The following is a 15,192-nucleotide window of genomic DNA, read 5'->3' as shown; positions in this document are numbered from 1 at the left end:
CGCATATGTGTGACATCGCTTCCTCGTTTATGTCGCGCTGTTGCCGGTCCGGCGTGCGAGGGTTGTAGCCAAGGTTCTCGAGGATTTGGCGTCCCGTCTTTGTCATGGAGAGACGTTCCAGCTGTACCGCCAACTGTGCCTCCGTGATTTCTTCCAGGGTATTGTGCACTCCTAGCTGTAGTAAGCGCGCAGTGCTCGTGGTTTCCATAAGGCCCAGTGCCGATTTGTAAGCCTTACGTATGAGTGTATTGACCTTGGCCCGTTCCATGACCTTCCAGTTATGGTACGCGGCCACGTACGTAATGTGGCTGATCACGAAGGACTGGACGAGTCTCACGAGGTTGTCCTCCTTCATGCCCGTTCTTCTCGAAGAAATGCGGCGAATGAGGCGAATTGCCTCGGCCGTCTTGCTGTTAAGCTTGGCAAGGGTTTCACCGTTGCTGTTGTTCTTGTCAATGATCATGCCCAAAACCTTGAGTCTTGTTACTTCGGGGATGCGTTGCCCCGATGCGGTGACTATTTTGATACGGTTGGCTTCGCGCTGCGGCGTATTGCCCCTGCGTTTCGTTGCAAGCACGACTAGTTCAGACTTGCTAGGCGAACAGAGCAGGCCGGTACCAACGAGATGCTGCTCGATGGCGGTGACTGCCGCTTGCAGTTGGCTCGCGATGTATGCGTCGCTGCCGCCGGCGACCCAGAGCGTGATGTCGTCGGCGGGGCTATGATGCGCAATTTAGTGGTGAGCTCCGAGTTAATTTCCCCTTTCATGCGTATCTTTAACGCGCGCCGAAATCTCGATACAGGGGCGGTTTTGCTTTTTGCCTCCATCCGAAAAGCAGCCACCGCGGCCGGGATTGAACCCGCGTCCTTGGGCTGAGCGGCACAAGTTATTCAGGTCAGTCCAGTGCTTCGCTGCACAGAGCAAGCACCTAGCACGCACCATACCCCATTATATGAGCGCAGTTTTCTTACAATACATCAATTGCTTGAGCTTGAGCTCGGTCTTTATGACCGCAGTGAAGCATCAAAGAACCAATTATTTCTCGAACGCTGTATATCAGCGAAACTGCATCGCGAATTTCGGCTGAGTTGTTTTCAGGGCGTCATTTGCACAGACAAACTATGGTACACAAAACTTCAAGCACTGAATTCCCAAGTTGCTAAACAAATACCCAACTATTCTACAATTATTTCAAAATACGTGTCATGGGTAGTAATAAATAGGAAAATTTTAAAAAGTACTTTCGGTCTTGAATTGTAAATTGAATTGATTGTAAGGTTTACGCGCCGACGCAACGCCGGCGATGAGGCGAGCCGTAGTGGAGGGCTCCGGATTAATTTTGACCACCTGGGGATCTTTAACGTGCGCCGAAATCTCGTACACACGGGTGTTTTTGCTTCTCGCCTCCATCAGAAAAGCGGCCGCCGCGGCCGGGAATCGAACCCGCGACCTCGTTCTCAGCAGCGCAATTGAATTGTAAAGCTTTACTGTATGTAGTTGGTTATAAAATGGGTGGTTTGTCTTGTTGTAATTGTCGGTTCATTTTGCTCATGAAAAAACTAACGTTTTTGTCGCTCCTACATAGACATTTCATGACAAGTTTCAATGTTTTGTTTCTTTTCTTTTCTTTCCCACCAATGCTGTGAACTACCTCATGTACGGGGGGAAAAGCCCGCCGGGCTAGGGGTTGCTCTGTCTTTTGCCACTGTACTCGTGACATCGGTTCTATCAGTAAAATAAAGTGAAAATGGGATTAAATGTAGGCCCCGCTATGTGCACAATAAATTGCTTTTGAAGCTGACAGTCCACTCTAAATGCTTTTATGTACGAAAGTAAAGTCAAGATGGTCACTACTCACTACTCACTACTCAGGGGACGATTTCAAATGTCTCAGAGACCTCTTCCGAGCACTCAAGCTGGTGACGCTGGAGAGGAAAGAACACAAACAAAAAAGGAGGTTGCTAGACACGCCACCAGGACAGGCCCTCTGACAGAGCCCCTTGACTTTGCCGAAGCCGACGTCCGTACAGGAGCTACTAGGGAGCGATGCACTTATCTCTCAAAGGCACCCTTATATATTTATCGGCCGAGGAAAGTTTACTCATGGGGTATCTCAGACAACGCAACGAGATACTTCGCGGGCCCTTCAAATCCTCGCCAGAGCATTGTGTCGCACCCTGCGGCCACATCCGCTTAGAGTTGGTCCTGCTAAGAAGACGCCGTGCGGCCCTTTTATTGACGTCCTCCTTAAACGCAGACCATGCCTTCAAAAAAATACAGTTTTCAAACCGTACCGACGACGGATGTGGGCGACAACGCTGGCACAAAGGAGGAGGAGTCGGATCCTGACTTTCGATGTGGCCTCCTGGGATGGCGGCCACAGTGGATGCAGCGGTTCGCCAAGGCCTACTACTTTCTCATATGCTACACACTGTTTGGCATCTTCCAAGGGGCGCTGAAGGCCTACCTGAACGGCTGCATCTCGACGCTAGAAAGGAAGTTTGGGCTCACCGGGAAAACCTTCGGTGTCATCCTCATCGCCGACAACATCAGCGCGCTTTTTGCCAGCCTACTCATCGGCTACTACGCCACAAAAATTAGCAGGCCTAAGATCATCGCCTTTGGCATATGGGTATCCGTGGTTGGGTGCTTCTGCAGCGTGCTGCCCTACTTAATCTACGGGCCGGGGTTCATCGGCCGTGACGCGCCTGGGCTCGAAGCGACCGCCGCCTCTTCAAGCAATTCACGCCACAGTTTGAAAGCTCGGCTGAAGTTTTGCGCGAAGGCGGATGACGATGGCCAAAATGGCTTCGTCAAGGATGAAACGGCGGCGCCGACGGCCATTGTTGCCGTCTTCCTGTTATTTTTGTCCAATTTTCTCAATGGTATCGGCGGCACAGCCTTCTACATATCTGGAGCAACTTACACCGACGATAACGTCAAGAAGAAGGATTCTGCAGTCTATTTCAGTGAGTATGGCAAGCTGTACGCAGCCGGTATACTTCAAAGCGAACTTGTGCCAACAGTTTACTTAGGTACCGCTCATCATCATGTCGCTTAGCTCGTTGTTTGAAGTTTATATTTGGCGCATATATGGAGTGCCCTGATGTGCTAACAACACGGGCAGAAAAGTAACAAAGTTAAAGCGTAGAAGTACGCGGTACGGGCGCTTCTGAGCTCCTTATTGTTTCTCTAGGTTGCCACGGTGTGTGCTGTTTTCTTACCAAGATGATCATTCCAAACTTGTCAAGCTCCTTAATGGGATGAACACATTATCTGAGATGCACTCTAAAAAGTCCCCGTAGGGCGTCTCCACTAGAATGCTCCAGAATGACCAATCGAAGTGGTCTATTGTGCAAATTCGACGAATGACGGGGAAGAGAATTCCATTTGAATAAAAACGGGCACCTGCGTAGGGACATTGCGCAATGCGAAACGCTATTCACGCCGTGCGTGTTGTCTCTGCGCACATGCACTTTTTTTGTCGAATAATATGTTTGGCATCGTCATTGGCCGAATTTGCACACTTGGTCACTTGAATTGGACACCCTGGAGCGCTGTGGCGAAGACGGAAGACGACGTACAGGGTCCTCTTAGAGAGCGAGGACTAGCAATGCAACTCTTGCACTGTAAACCAGAAGGATGCGAACTGACAGCAGAACACGGTGGGAGATGTTCGTTGTTTCTTAGTGCACGCTTGAAGGATGCGCTGTATTTGGTGCTTACATCTAACTTCTTTTCATGGTAAAACGCGTAACTTCCCTCTTGCATGCTCCCGCTAAGCTTCGTAGAAGAACGATTACAGTAGAATCTCGATTATCGGAAATCGCTTAAACGGAATTGCCGCTCTAACGGAACAGTAGCCTGTAAGTTGGTTGGTTTTGTATTCAGATAATGTAAAAAATGGGAACTAAAATTTCCGCATCACCGTATAAACGAAACCAGAAATGGAACTTCTTAAAGGAGCCATGAAGAGAAAATACAACTTCGTTTAATTTAGAAGAACTAGGATTCAGTATCTCACTTAGCTCCATTAGAGCCACAAAAGATGTCTTTTTAACGAAAGAAAGCAAGAAGTATTTAAAACTTTCAAATTTTGCGCCACAGTGACGTGTTATGAGCAAGAATGACGTCATACGGGCCAACAATAAAATATAATTTTCAGTGCGTTAACTGCACGTTAGCATTCAAGTGATGCGGTCAAATGGAACTAGAGGCCCCATTACAAACATCCAGTCATCTGTCGTCGCGACAGGTCACTCAGGCGGCCGCCAATCGCACAAAAAAGGTTCTGTGACGTCATAGAAAAGTTGCGGGAAATTGGCTAGGGGGTCGCGACTGCTTCACACGTTTTCTTTAATATCTCCGTTATTTGTTCGAAGATTGCGGTGATATTGGTATCATTGTTATCGGGATTAAGCAGTCTTTCTAATAAACCCCACTTGTATTTTGTCTTCATGGCTCCATTAAGAAACCCATTGGCATGAGAATCAGCTTTTTAGTGTTCCGGCGGTTTCGTTTTTGTTTTTTATTCCTCCATATTTATTCTTCGTTCATTTTTTTGCCTCGTTGGCCTCATAAGCCTGGTCTCGTTAGTGGTCAGCCGTGTTAGCGCAATGAATGCAACATCGCAGTTCTTGTTCCAGTCTCTCGGTATCGATTCAAGACTCCGAGGTTACAGGGCTCACATCCTGCCACCTCGTTCGTGCCATCGTGGTGCTATTCGCGCTTTATTACGGCGTTGCCGTCTTCTAAATCCGGTGGCTTGTAAGCACTCGCCAAGTTGAGGCCTCTAGCCTCCGTGAAGATGCAGTTGCAAGGATTCAAGCAAAAATAATTGACGCATTTTGTAGTGCATAGCGACACATTGTTGCCAAATCAACTTCGTGAATGTTATGTCTAAACCTCTTCTAGTTTTCTTACTTTCTGAAAAACTATCACCTACATTCACCTTCCAGTGCTTATAGTTCCATGAAATAGTATTAAGAGTGAGTACGCACATAAATGTGTACGTTTTCACATCTCTCTCAGTAAACGGAACTCCTGTTAAACGAAACTAATTTTTAGGTCCTTTGAAGTTCCGTTTATCGAGAATCTACTGTATATGAAAACCTTTGCGGACTTTGCGAACCTTGCCGCTTTATTAGCCCCGTAAAAGAGGCTGGACTGTTTTTCGACACAAAGGTTGAGGTACGACAAAAAGATAGTGTACGAGTCCATAATGATGTATTAAAAGACAGCAACACAGCGTAAACGACGAGACAAGGAAGAACAACAGGACGAAGCGTTGTTCTTCCTTGTCCCGTCTTTGGCGCTGTTTTGTTGTCTTTGAATGTGTACCAACCAGCCCAAATGTTTACCTTGCTGAAGTGTAAGAATGTACTTTGGGCTAACTTATATAACTCAAGCAAAGCTTGTCTTCCGAGAAGCTTTTCAGCAATTCTGATATCCTTAGTCAGCAGCAGTCGGTTACAACATGTCTTCGCGGTGTGTGCTTTGTCCGGTAAGTGAGGAATATGTTAAGATGGATGCACTCGTTTGCTCAGCTGCCTTCAAGGCCTAGATTGGTCATTTCTTCTCAAGTCCAAGTCATTACATGTCCGAATTGCGAACCGATGAGCTGAACAGCATGTTTTGGGCCGCTTATCGAAGTCATGTCATTACCGCTGTGAATACGAGGGAAATTTATGAAACAATGCGGCATTGGTAGCAGCCCGACGCGTCTGGATTTATACAAGTTGAAGGACAAGAAGTGCATTAAATTTTATCATTTAGAAATACGCGTGACTTTGCAGGTTTGATTATGGCCCTACGTCTCTTGGGGCCCATGTTGGGGTACGTGTCGGCGTCAGTGTGCCTCAGCATCTTCGAGTCACCCTTCGGTAAGCAGTTCCACCTGTTTCATACCATGGGCTTTGGCGTTGTTTCGAGATTTCCTTAAATTCAAAAGAAATCTTTGTGGCGAGCATGCTCAAATAATTGATGAAAGCCTCAGCGCATGTCTCTAACACACATTTATAAGCCGAAGGCAACAATGCATCTACAAGGTTCATTCTTAGTCAGCTGGAGCGATAGAGTTGTAATGGCATGGAGATACGGGCTCGTACTGCAGTACGGATACCCTAAGTCGATCTTTACCCAGACCCAAATTCACAGAGTTACGTTTTAAACTGTGTTTGTTTATCTTTACTACCTTTTCGAAGTCGGCTATTTTGTCTGCCACCGTTAAATTATGACGCCGACTGCCCCGGATTTTTTAGCTACTCAGTCAACTAATGGTTTCGCATTAACAAAGTGGGCTAACATGTGGCGATTAAAGACCCAGAGCTTTCGCTGTAAATTCGGCAGTGTAAATAATCTTTAGCGTCGCTTGTTCCTCCCGCTTCTCGCGTGCGTGTGTCTAATTGTGTCTTCGCTACCCGGGGTCAACAGAGAATCCGGGAATCTCGCGAACGAACCCAAACTGGATCGGCGCCTGGTGGCTGGGCTTCGTCATCTGGGGAGGCGCAATGGCCCTGATGTCGCTGCCGATGTCGCTCTTCCCCAAACACATCCGCAAGAGCTCTGTGTACGCCGTCGACGAAACCAAGAAGAACGAGCCGAAGTCACTCGGCGAAAAGCTCTCGAATGACGCCCAGGGTGAGACCGCCGTGCACTGTGCGCGACAAGTTGCCCGCTACATTTCCAGTATCGGCATGGAATTTCCGTATACTGTCTTGATCAAGTAACTCTGGTCTTGATGGCGTTTTATCGGGTCGGAGATAACCGAAGGCTGCAGATTACAAGTATCATTTCCAAAGTGTGTGTCGCCGAATTGTCCAAGAGACTCGCCGAATTGTCGAAGGCATTCATTTTGGCCACAGACATTTGCCCGCATATTCACGCGGAGCAGCAACAAACTAGAAATGAGAGGCAGACAACATTTAAAAGGTCCAGACTTGCCTGTTGCTGACGTCACTAACTTCATTTTACATGCTTTCTCATGCTCAGCAACTTCCGCAAAACGAGGCGTATCTTTCTGGGTCGAGCCTTTCGTGTTAGCAATCTTTGTAAGCTATACATAGCAACTTCAGGCTTTCAGGACCTATCTCGTTTGCTGTCACAGAGTGCGTTTGTGTCCTCTTGTTGAACGACTTGCACTTGCTCGCCCCGTCGCTTAGATCAGCAACCTCTGCTATCGCTACCTTACCTTTTAAACACAAATTTTCCACCCTGTGTTGGGCTAAGTCGGACGATTGGGATACCAGGGTAAACATTCGAGTTACGTTGTCTTGTTAAGCTAGTCCTGGCTGGTGGTCTGCGCCGCAGTTAGAAGATGACCCAATGCAACGAAAGTATCTACATAAAGTTCTTTTCTTTGTAAGCCTCGTTCATGTTTCGAAACGTTTTGCTGTGGTGGCGCAGTGACAAAGACGATGTGCTGCTGAGCGAGAGGACGCGAGTACAACTGATGCGCCAGCGGCCACTTTTTTGTAAAGGTGAAGAACGCAAGCGACTGTTTTTGATATTTTGCCGCACATTAAATAGTTCCAGGCGATCTGGAGCCTGCCGAAGTCGTCCGCTAGACCTCACTTAATAAAAAACTGCAGATTTAGCTCTGGCGCGTAGAATCAAACTTTCAGCTATTCATTCCACTCTAATCTTGCAATGAGATAACTCTTAATAGTTTGCACAAATATCTTCACTCTAATAACAAAAACAAGCAAGATTGCTGGCACTGGAGATATGCGCGAATAACGAAATATTACTTGCATAAATAACTTGTTCAGAATAAAATTGCACATGGATAAACCATGCAACTGCCTAGTTTTGGGCGAATTTATCAGCAGAAATGGGGACGGGTACGCATTTTTCTCAGAGGGTATTGGGAAAGTAAGTTCTAGCTTAACGCAAACTAGACGTATACAGGCGTGTACGCTTCCCTCGAGGCGTACACGCCTGCGCCGATTTCCATGTCACATCTGTTACGATAACAACGGTTCTTCAACCATCTCCTTCCCTAGTTACAGGCTTGTACCCGAGTACTCCGGCTACTCGCGATAAGGCATGAGCATATTATTATATCCGCTGTAAAAATTGCACTGTTTCTTTTATGTACTTTTTAAAATATTATTTAATACTTCAGACCACAGTTGCAGTCCCGCAGGGCGAGAACTTAAATATCCCAATTATAGAGAAGACGAGAGAACATTCCCCAACAAAGCCATTGCCGTGCACCATCGCGTATCATCATCACTACCATGCTTTTGGCATACCGTCATCTATCATCATCAGAAGGAGCTTCTAAAGAGGAAGTTCAGCTGGCTCGGCATCACCCCTCATTTCTTCCTCGGTGTTTAGCTCTCCTGAGCACCAGTGAACCCCTTTACAATATGGTGGAGGTGCTGGGTACCGATGCCAGTACCCAGTATCCTAACACCATAAAATGAGCAAAAGGGGCAGAAAGTTGAACAGTGGACATTGCATTGAAAGCACCAGCACCAAATTACAAGCACTGCATTGAAAGGACCAATACCAGGCCACAAGCAACGAAGGATACAGGGTTATACGGAATCTAATGTGCGTGGCTCGGTAAGGTAGTCTCACTCACACACGGTACGAGGAAAGAGTGAGAACTTCTAGGTACCAGCCTTCACAAGGTACGGTGCTAACGATCTTGCGTGGTGATGCCGCGTATGTCGTGTAGACAGGGCGGATATACGCAGTGAGGAATCGATAGCCAGTTCATGGTTAGCCAGTGAGCAGAGGAAATCCAAACGAAGTTTCTGACTTCTTGACTGAAGTTTGAAAATGTTATAGGTGATCATTATTTCAGAAGAAGAATCTGTGCGCCGAAATTTTGCAACAATAAACCAAACAGATTTCCTCTGAATCTTTTCCAATTTATCAATGTTATTTTTAGCAATGGTAACATAACTCAAAATTTTAACTAGCTTGCTTTTAGTAGAGCTTCCATGTTGTTAGTTTCCAGATTGTTAGTGTTACTGTAAGCTCCTTTCTATCCTTTATTCTATTCTTCACACCACCACACTCGCTGTATTGATTTGGTCGACATAGTTCCAGCTGAAGATTGCATGATTAGGTCACTAATATATTTATAACGAGGAGTAAAAAAAAATGGAGAAACTTTTTTGTTGGGCCTAGGAGGAGGAGGAGGAGGGATGCTGTTAATGATGAAGAGAAGTCAGCCTGGCAGCGAGCTTGGCTTGCTATCACATGAACATGCGAGGAGTGAAAATTAGCGAAGGAAGCGAACGCACAAAAACTCACACAAACACTAACAAACGCGAATAAGCACACAGAAACCGACAAACGCAGAAACACACACAGTAGTAAAGTTAAAGCAAACTTTCACAGAGTTTCGTTCAGGCCGGAGTCACGGAGAAATGTCACCAAGGCCCTTGTACTTCGTGTTGCCGCGGCAGTGGGGTGCCATGGACCGATGACGTTGTAACGTTTCATTGGTGCATCGGCACGCAGTCCCAAAGTTCTTTCCAAGGTTTGCCGTGGGTCGTCATAGCGGGGACACACACACAGTACATGTTCTATATGTCCTCACGAAAACAGCAAGCGTGACAGTCAGGGGAGGCAACTCGGCGCGTCTTGTACAAGTAGTGGCCGGTAGAAGCGACGTTGAGGCGAATGCGGTTAACCTAGATTCCCTATAGCGCTATGCAGCATTATCAAGCCTGCTCCTTTGTTACAGATATTGTAATTCAACACACATGAGTTGTACCCTTTGTCCGCAGAGTTCAAGGTGGCCGTGAAGCGCCTTTCGAGGAACCCCGTGCTAATGTGGAAAATGGCGACGCTCATCTTCGTCATCAACGCGATAGGAGGCTACGTCAGCATGTTCCCGAAGTACGTCGAGAATCAGTACCGAGTCTCGGCTTCCAAAGCCAGCCTTTTTACAGGTAAGTGCCTTATTTTGGTTGCTTCTCCTAAGCGCGAGATAGAGGGGGAAACACAATCTAATCTCAAGGAGGGCGGGGCTGTTCAGCGCTGTTATTTCAACGCAATTAATGACCTAGGATGACCTAGAATGACAAGATTAATACCTAGAATCTGTTCTCTACATGGTGGCCGGGCACAATCCAGGGATTTCACGCAATAATTTCCTATCGTCTCAGTCGCTTTTCGAACATGCTTGCAATACACTGTTGTGACATACATAGGTGTGCCGTTGTTAGTTGGACCTTAAGAATCTCGCGGCGTCATGTGGTGCAGATAATGCCAGGTTTTGATTCACTCAGTCTAAAGGTGCGGCTATCAATATAAAAAAGTAAAAGATAAAAAATATGTGTTCCCTTTAACAATGAAAACAATGCTAACCAAAAACGTGGCGGAAGTGGTGACCCCGAAGTAACTCTTAGTGGATATTTCAGCAAGCGTTGGAGATAGGGAGGCAAGATCGGCAGAGGCAGGGTGGAGAAGACACTGATTTAGCTGCACTTTCTTTCGGATCTCATTATCTGCTGTATGATTACATGCACCTGTAGGTAGATAGCTACTGTGGAATGTAGACTTGACGTGAAGGAAACCTAGAAGGGAAAAGGAGGGTGCAACTTTCTCACATTTCCACCAAACTGACATGAGCTTGTGGACAGTACATATAAGCCGACCTCAGTGCGCGCGCAGACAGTGGAGGGAGGATGGTAGACTATGAAAAGGGCAAACGGACTCTAATGTTGATCAAGGGGAATATTTTGCTACCTTTACGTGTTGTCTGTTTGTTCACGACCTTTTTCAATGCTTAAGCGCATTTTGACTTCAGCTATGCAGGCTCAACTAGCTTTCACTGAAACGCTATCACCAGACTTTGTCTTTTTCTTTATACCGCTTTGCACTTTGTGCCATAAATTCACCTTCAAGCTCTGCGTCGTTCGTTAACGCATGCCTAAGGCTACAATATTTATTTTTCACATCAAATAACTAGTCTTCATCAACCACTCGTATCTCTTCTACACAACTTTTACTAAACGCTCACGTCGCTCCCTGACTCTTAAGAGCTAGTAAGAAATTGCAACCTACTTCATGTTAATTAACGAAACTGTGTGGATGTCATAAACCTCTGCAGGCTGGCATAGAAATAATGAGTAGGTCCTCTAAATGATAACGGTATTCGGGTGGCGCCTTGTGTCTGATTGAAATGGAAACTACATCGGATTTCTGTAAAATAAGCGATGAGTTACTCGTTCGGGACCGATGTTATAACGGGCCGACAGGCAGACGTCTTGAGGAGAAAATGACGCATTTTCTGCGCATGCGCGTCGCACACTGCAGCACCGATGAGTAAAACGCACAAGACGCGGAAGGTCATTTAAACGCGTAAGATAAGCGACTGTGGATCAGCTTGAACCACAATAAAAGTGCACGCCACGGCGATACGATTTCAGCGGCGATATGATTTTTAATGTTGAGCACGGACTCTAATGTTGGTGCACGCAGCGGTGCACGCAGCGGCGATACGATTTCGGCGTTTCGTTGAGCGAGTTTTCTTTTTTTTTTTCTTTTTTTACGTGTGACGCTCTGGTTACTGAGCAATGACCGGGCTCCTCCAGATGCCCGCAGTCCAAAGCCTGTCTCGATTTATTGAAAAATAACGGGCTCATGCGAACGCTTATGACACCGGTCAGAAAGACTGCGAGTGCGCACGCGTTTTCATTCCTATTTTGCCCCCCTCCCCCGCTTTTATGCTCTCTCTTTAGCCCCATAAGCCCTTCTCTCAATGCAAGATAGCAAACCGGGTCCTGCGCCTGGTAACTTCCCTGCCTGTCACTCCAGTTTTTCTTTCTCCTTCACGACTGTTTCTTTTTGAAGCAGCAGATCACATAACCCCGAGCTGCAAAGCTACCACTGAGAAAAGGGAACACCCAGAATGAACGAGTCGCATTGGTGTTGCATACGCCGCAGATATACATGCATGGCTTTTTTATGCAACAGTCAAGTTCATAAATACCGAAGGAGATACAATGTGCGCTAATCGAATGAATTCATCACACCGGGACTACTCCGCCCGTTTGACCACGACCCGCCGCCTGAACGTGCTGGTGTCAGTCAACCTCTCTTCCTATGACCTTTGTGTGGTGTCTGGGGTGAAGGATGGCAAGTTTAACAACGTTCGTCATAGCGTGATCAGATCAGCTCGCGCTGAATTTCGCATAGTATGCCTTGAACACTCTACATTCATACTAGTCGCTATGAAAGCCATAAGGGTACCATGTTGGGCTATTTGGTGATCAGATACAAAGGAAGGAACAGCACGCATTTTGACGAAGGGCAGACAGAAATGCACTCCACAAGCGCTGACTATCAACTGACCGCTTTATTACAAGTTGCGTAAAATAATTAGCACACTTACAGGGAAAGATGCAACAAACGCGTACAAAGAAAGAGGAGAAGGTTGCCCAGCCTTTCAAACCTTTATTATGTCACTGAAATTTATCGCCACATCAACAGGCCAGAGAAAAGTGGAGGCCAGAGACAAGTAGATGTGGCGATAAATGCAGTGACATAATAATGGTTTGACATTTGACAGGCTGGGCAACCTTCTCCTTTCTCTTTGTACGCGTCTGTCGCATCTTTCCCTGTAAGTGTGCTAATTATTTTCCGCAACTTGTAATAAAGCGGTCAGTTGATAGTCAGCGCTTGTGGTGTGTATTTCTGTCTGTCCTTAGTCAAAATGTGCGCTGTTCCTTCCTCCTGAAAACCATGCTGGTTAATATAACTGGCTTCACGAAAAACCAACGTACAAAACACCAGGAAGAAGAAAGTGTGAGCGACACTAAAATAAGGGCGCTTCAAAACAAAGACCAACAACACGTGCAGGTCCCACCAAGGTCCTCGCTATGATGGTTGGTCTGTTCTTGGGAGGGATGATCATCCGCTTCTGGAAGCCCCGCGCAAGGACAATCGGTCTGCTCGGAGCCTTCGCTGACTTCATCAACATCGCCTTCCTCTTCGCCGGCATCTTTCTCGGCTGCTCTGGATGGGAACTGTCCGGCACACAGATGAACGCCGACGGCAGGTACTGCGATTTTTACGTTTTAGTAGTAAACTAACAATTTAGTAGTCCGTGGTAGCAAAGCAGTTTTTTTAATGGGTGATACAGAGCAATCTTCACGGCCTTCCCGAGTACCAAAGTCAGTTTTATGCTAAATCAAGGTCTAAGCTTCCTAAAAATATTGTCCGAAAATGTTTGAAGCTGAGCGTGCATAACAAAATAACGTCTGGGTTACCGTCAATGGTGCAATTATGGCTGCATCTTTTCTATCTCTGGCCCAGGGCAAATTGAGCGAATAGTCTCACTTAATACCGCTTCGATTTATTTCAATGTAATTACTACTGCAATCTAGCTCTTGATATTGTCACCACAAAGTTATTCATTTTTATAGCAAAGCTGTTTAGGGCTAAGATACAGTAGAACGTCTCCGTCAACGGAGCGATGTAGACAAGAACGCACGCAAGCTGCGGCGCCCACTCAAACCCCGGGATCGTAAAACTGTGCGCCACACTGTCAGCGTACGAAAAAAAAAATCATAAAAAATAAAGAACAAGCCCTACGGCCTTCATATTTTAATACAAGACGGTTTACATTTCCCCTACAAAATGCCTTCTTAGCAATGCATATGTGTTCAGAGGTGAAACCGACATTAGGGAGATCGTTGTAAGTTTTGCTTTCGTAAGGTGGCTATCGTGAGTGGGCACAATGAAGGCTGTACACCTTCGGAGGGAGTGTCAATACAGAAAGCGGCTCTAACTCTTGTCTTATTGAAACTCTTCCAAAATAAATTATATGACAATTAGCCGCTAAGGCGACTCTACCCTACGCCGAGTTTTAGTTATTTTTTTTTTAAATAAAATAGTTGACAGTGAAGTTGTGTATATTGTGGAATTCTTGTCTGCTGTCAATACATGGGCTTCTACGGGAAGAAAACGGACAGCCCCATGTTTGTCCAGTGGAATAAAACTCTAGTTCGTCGAAGTTTCATTCAGGTAATTATCCAGGAAGTACGCTCAATCGCAAATCCCAAACAAACAAACAAACAAACGTCTTGCTTCGTGTACCCCTTGGACTACGACCCAGCCAAAGAATATTGTTGCTATTGTTGAGGCTCCGCACCACAGCTTTGCTGGTCATACTTCTTCACAGAGTGGAAGGGCACTGAATTTTTTCACATCCCTACAATACAGCACTCCTTCAAAGTAAACAGTTGGAATGAAAGCATCTGGAACAAATACAGCAACGGCAGCGGTTTTTAGAACACTTAGGTTTCTCTCCCACGAACTCAGACTGGCTTGTTTTCATCGTTTACCATGTATGGGTGGGGGTCAGCGCTGTACTGTGAATGTAGTCGGAAAGCTGCAGAAGCAAATGTGATTAAGAATTTCAACAGTTGCGTGAGCGCCCGCATGTATACCCCCAGAAATATCTTAATTTAGCTTTGCACAATACAACAGCAGCACGTCCGCATTGAAGTTTTCGTGTCCTTGAGCTTCACACAAGGGCGTCATTACTAACAACTTCTGCGTTCTTCGCGAGGAATGGAATTGGCTGAAGAAAGCAAAACCAAGTATAGTTGAGCTCTCTGTGCTGTTTAAGGTGGCCCCCTTCCTTACTCCCCTTTAAAGGGCCGGTCTGTCCATCACAGTTTACGCAAGATGTTCTTTTGCGCAGCCTGTCACTGACGAACCCCTGCAACGAGCACTGCGGTTGCACCACTGGCCGGTTCCAACCCATCTGCCATGTGGCCAAGCAGGCCACCTACTTCTCCCCATGCATGGCGGGATGCATTGACAGAGGAAACGTACGTTGGCCAAGGCACACTAATGCGGCGCACTAAATTCTTCGTGCGTATAGGTGGTATTCGTTGAAAAGTTTAGCTGCCGATTTCTTCGCTTGGCGACACTGGAAACGGCCACGGACGTGGCGTGGCTTGTGCCACTGCGCCCGCACGCCGAATGAAAAAAATACACCGGCGCGCGTCGTCTGCTCCATTTCAACCCGATCCTCAACGGTGGTGTCAACAGAGGTGTTATTAGTCGCACTCACATTGCAGTCGATGCATTAATTTCTGTTCTGTGAGGTAGAGCTTGGAACGTCGAACTCATGTTATCTGCTTAGCACAGACAAGTACCGCCATCCAGCGAAGCCCGACGTAACCAGTCACGGCGCACTCACATGGTTGCCT

The 15,192-nt window shown here is 46.5% G+C and overlaps 1 protein-coding gene across 1 annotated transcript in view; it reads left to right on the top strand.

Moving 5' to 3' along the window:
- The first annotated feature begins 2,157 nt into the window (after window positions 1–2,157).
- LOC144153152 (uncharacterized) overlaps window positions 2,158–15,192 on the top strand; it is a 52,703-nt gene continuing 39,668 nt past the window's right edge. The window contains exons 1-6 of the mRNA XM_077684803.1: window positions 2,158–2,970; window positions 5,797–5,883; window positions 6,434–6,640; window positions 9,751–9,915; window positions 12,830–13,028; window positions 14,679–14,808. Of these exons, the coding sequence (XP_077540929.1) occupies window positions 2,262–2,970; window positions 5,797–5,883; window positions 6,434–6,640; window positions 9,751–9,915; window positions 12,830–13,028; window positions 14,679–14,808 (1,497 nt within the window). The 5' untranslated portion in view covers window positions 2,158–2,261. The remainder of the gene's footprint in view (window positions 2,971–5,796; window positions 5,884–6,433; window positions 6,641–9,750; window positions 9,916–12,829; window positions 13,029–14,678; window positions 14,809–15,192) is intronic.

Source organism: Haemaphysalis longicornis, unplaced genomic scaffold (genome assembly GCF_048455015.1).
Source record: "Haemaphysalis longicornis isolate Haplotype H1 unplaced genomic scaffold, Haemaphysalis longicornis Haplotype H1 scaffold_9, whole genome shotgun sequence".
Taxonomy (NCBI): Eukaryota; Metazoa; Arthropoda; class Arachnida; order Ixodida; family Ixodidae; genus Haemaphysalis; species Haemaphysalis longicornis.
Note: the sequence above shows the minus strand (reverse complement) of the source record. Positions and strands in the feature narration are given on the sequence as shown.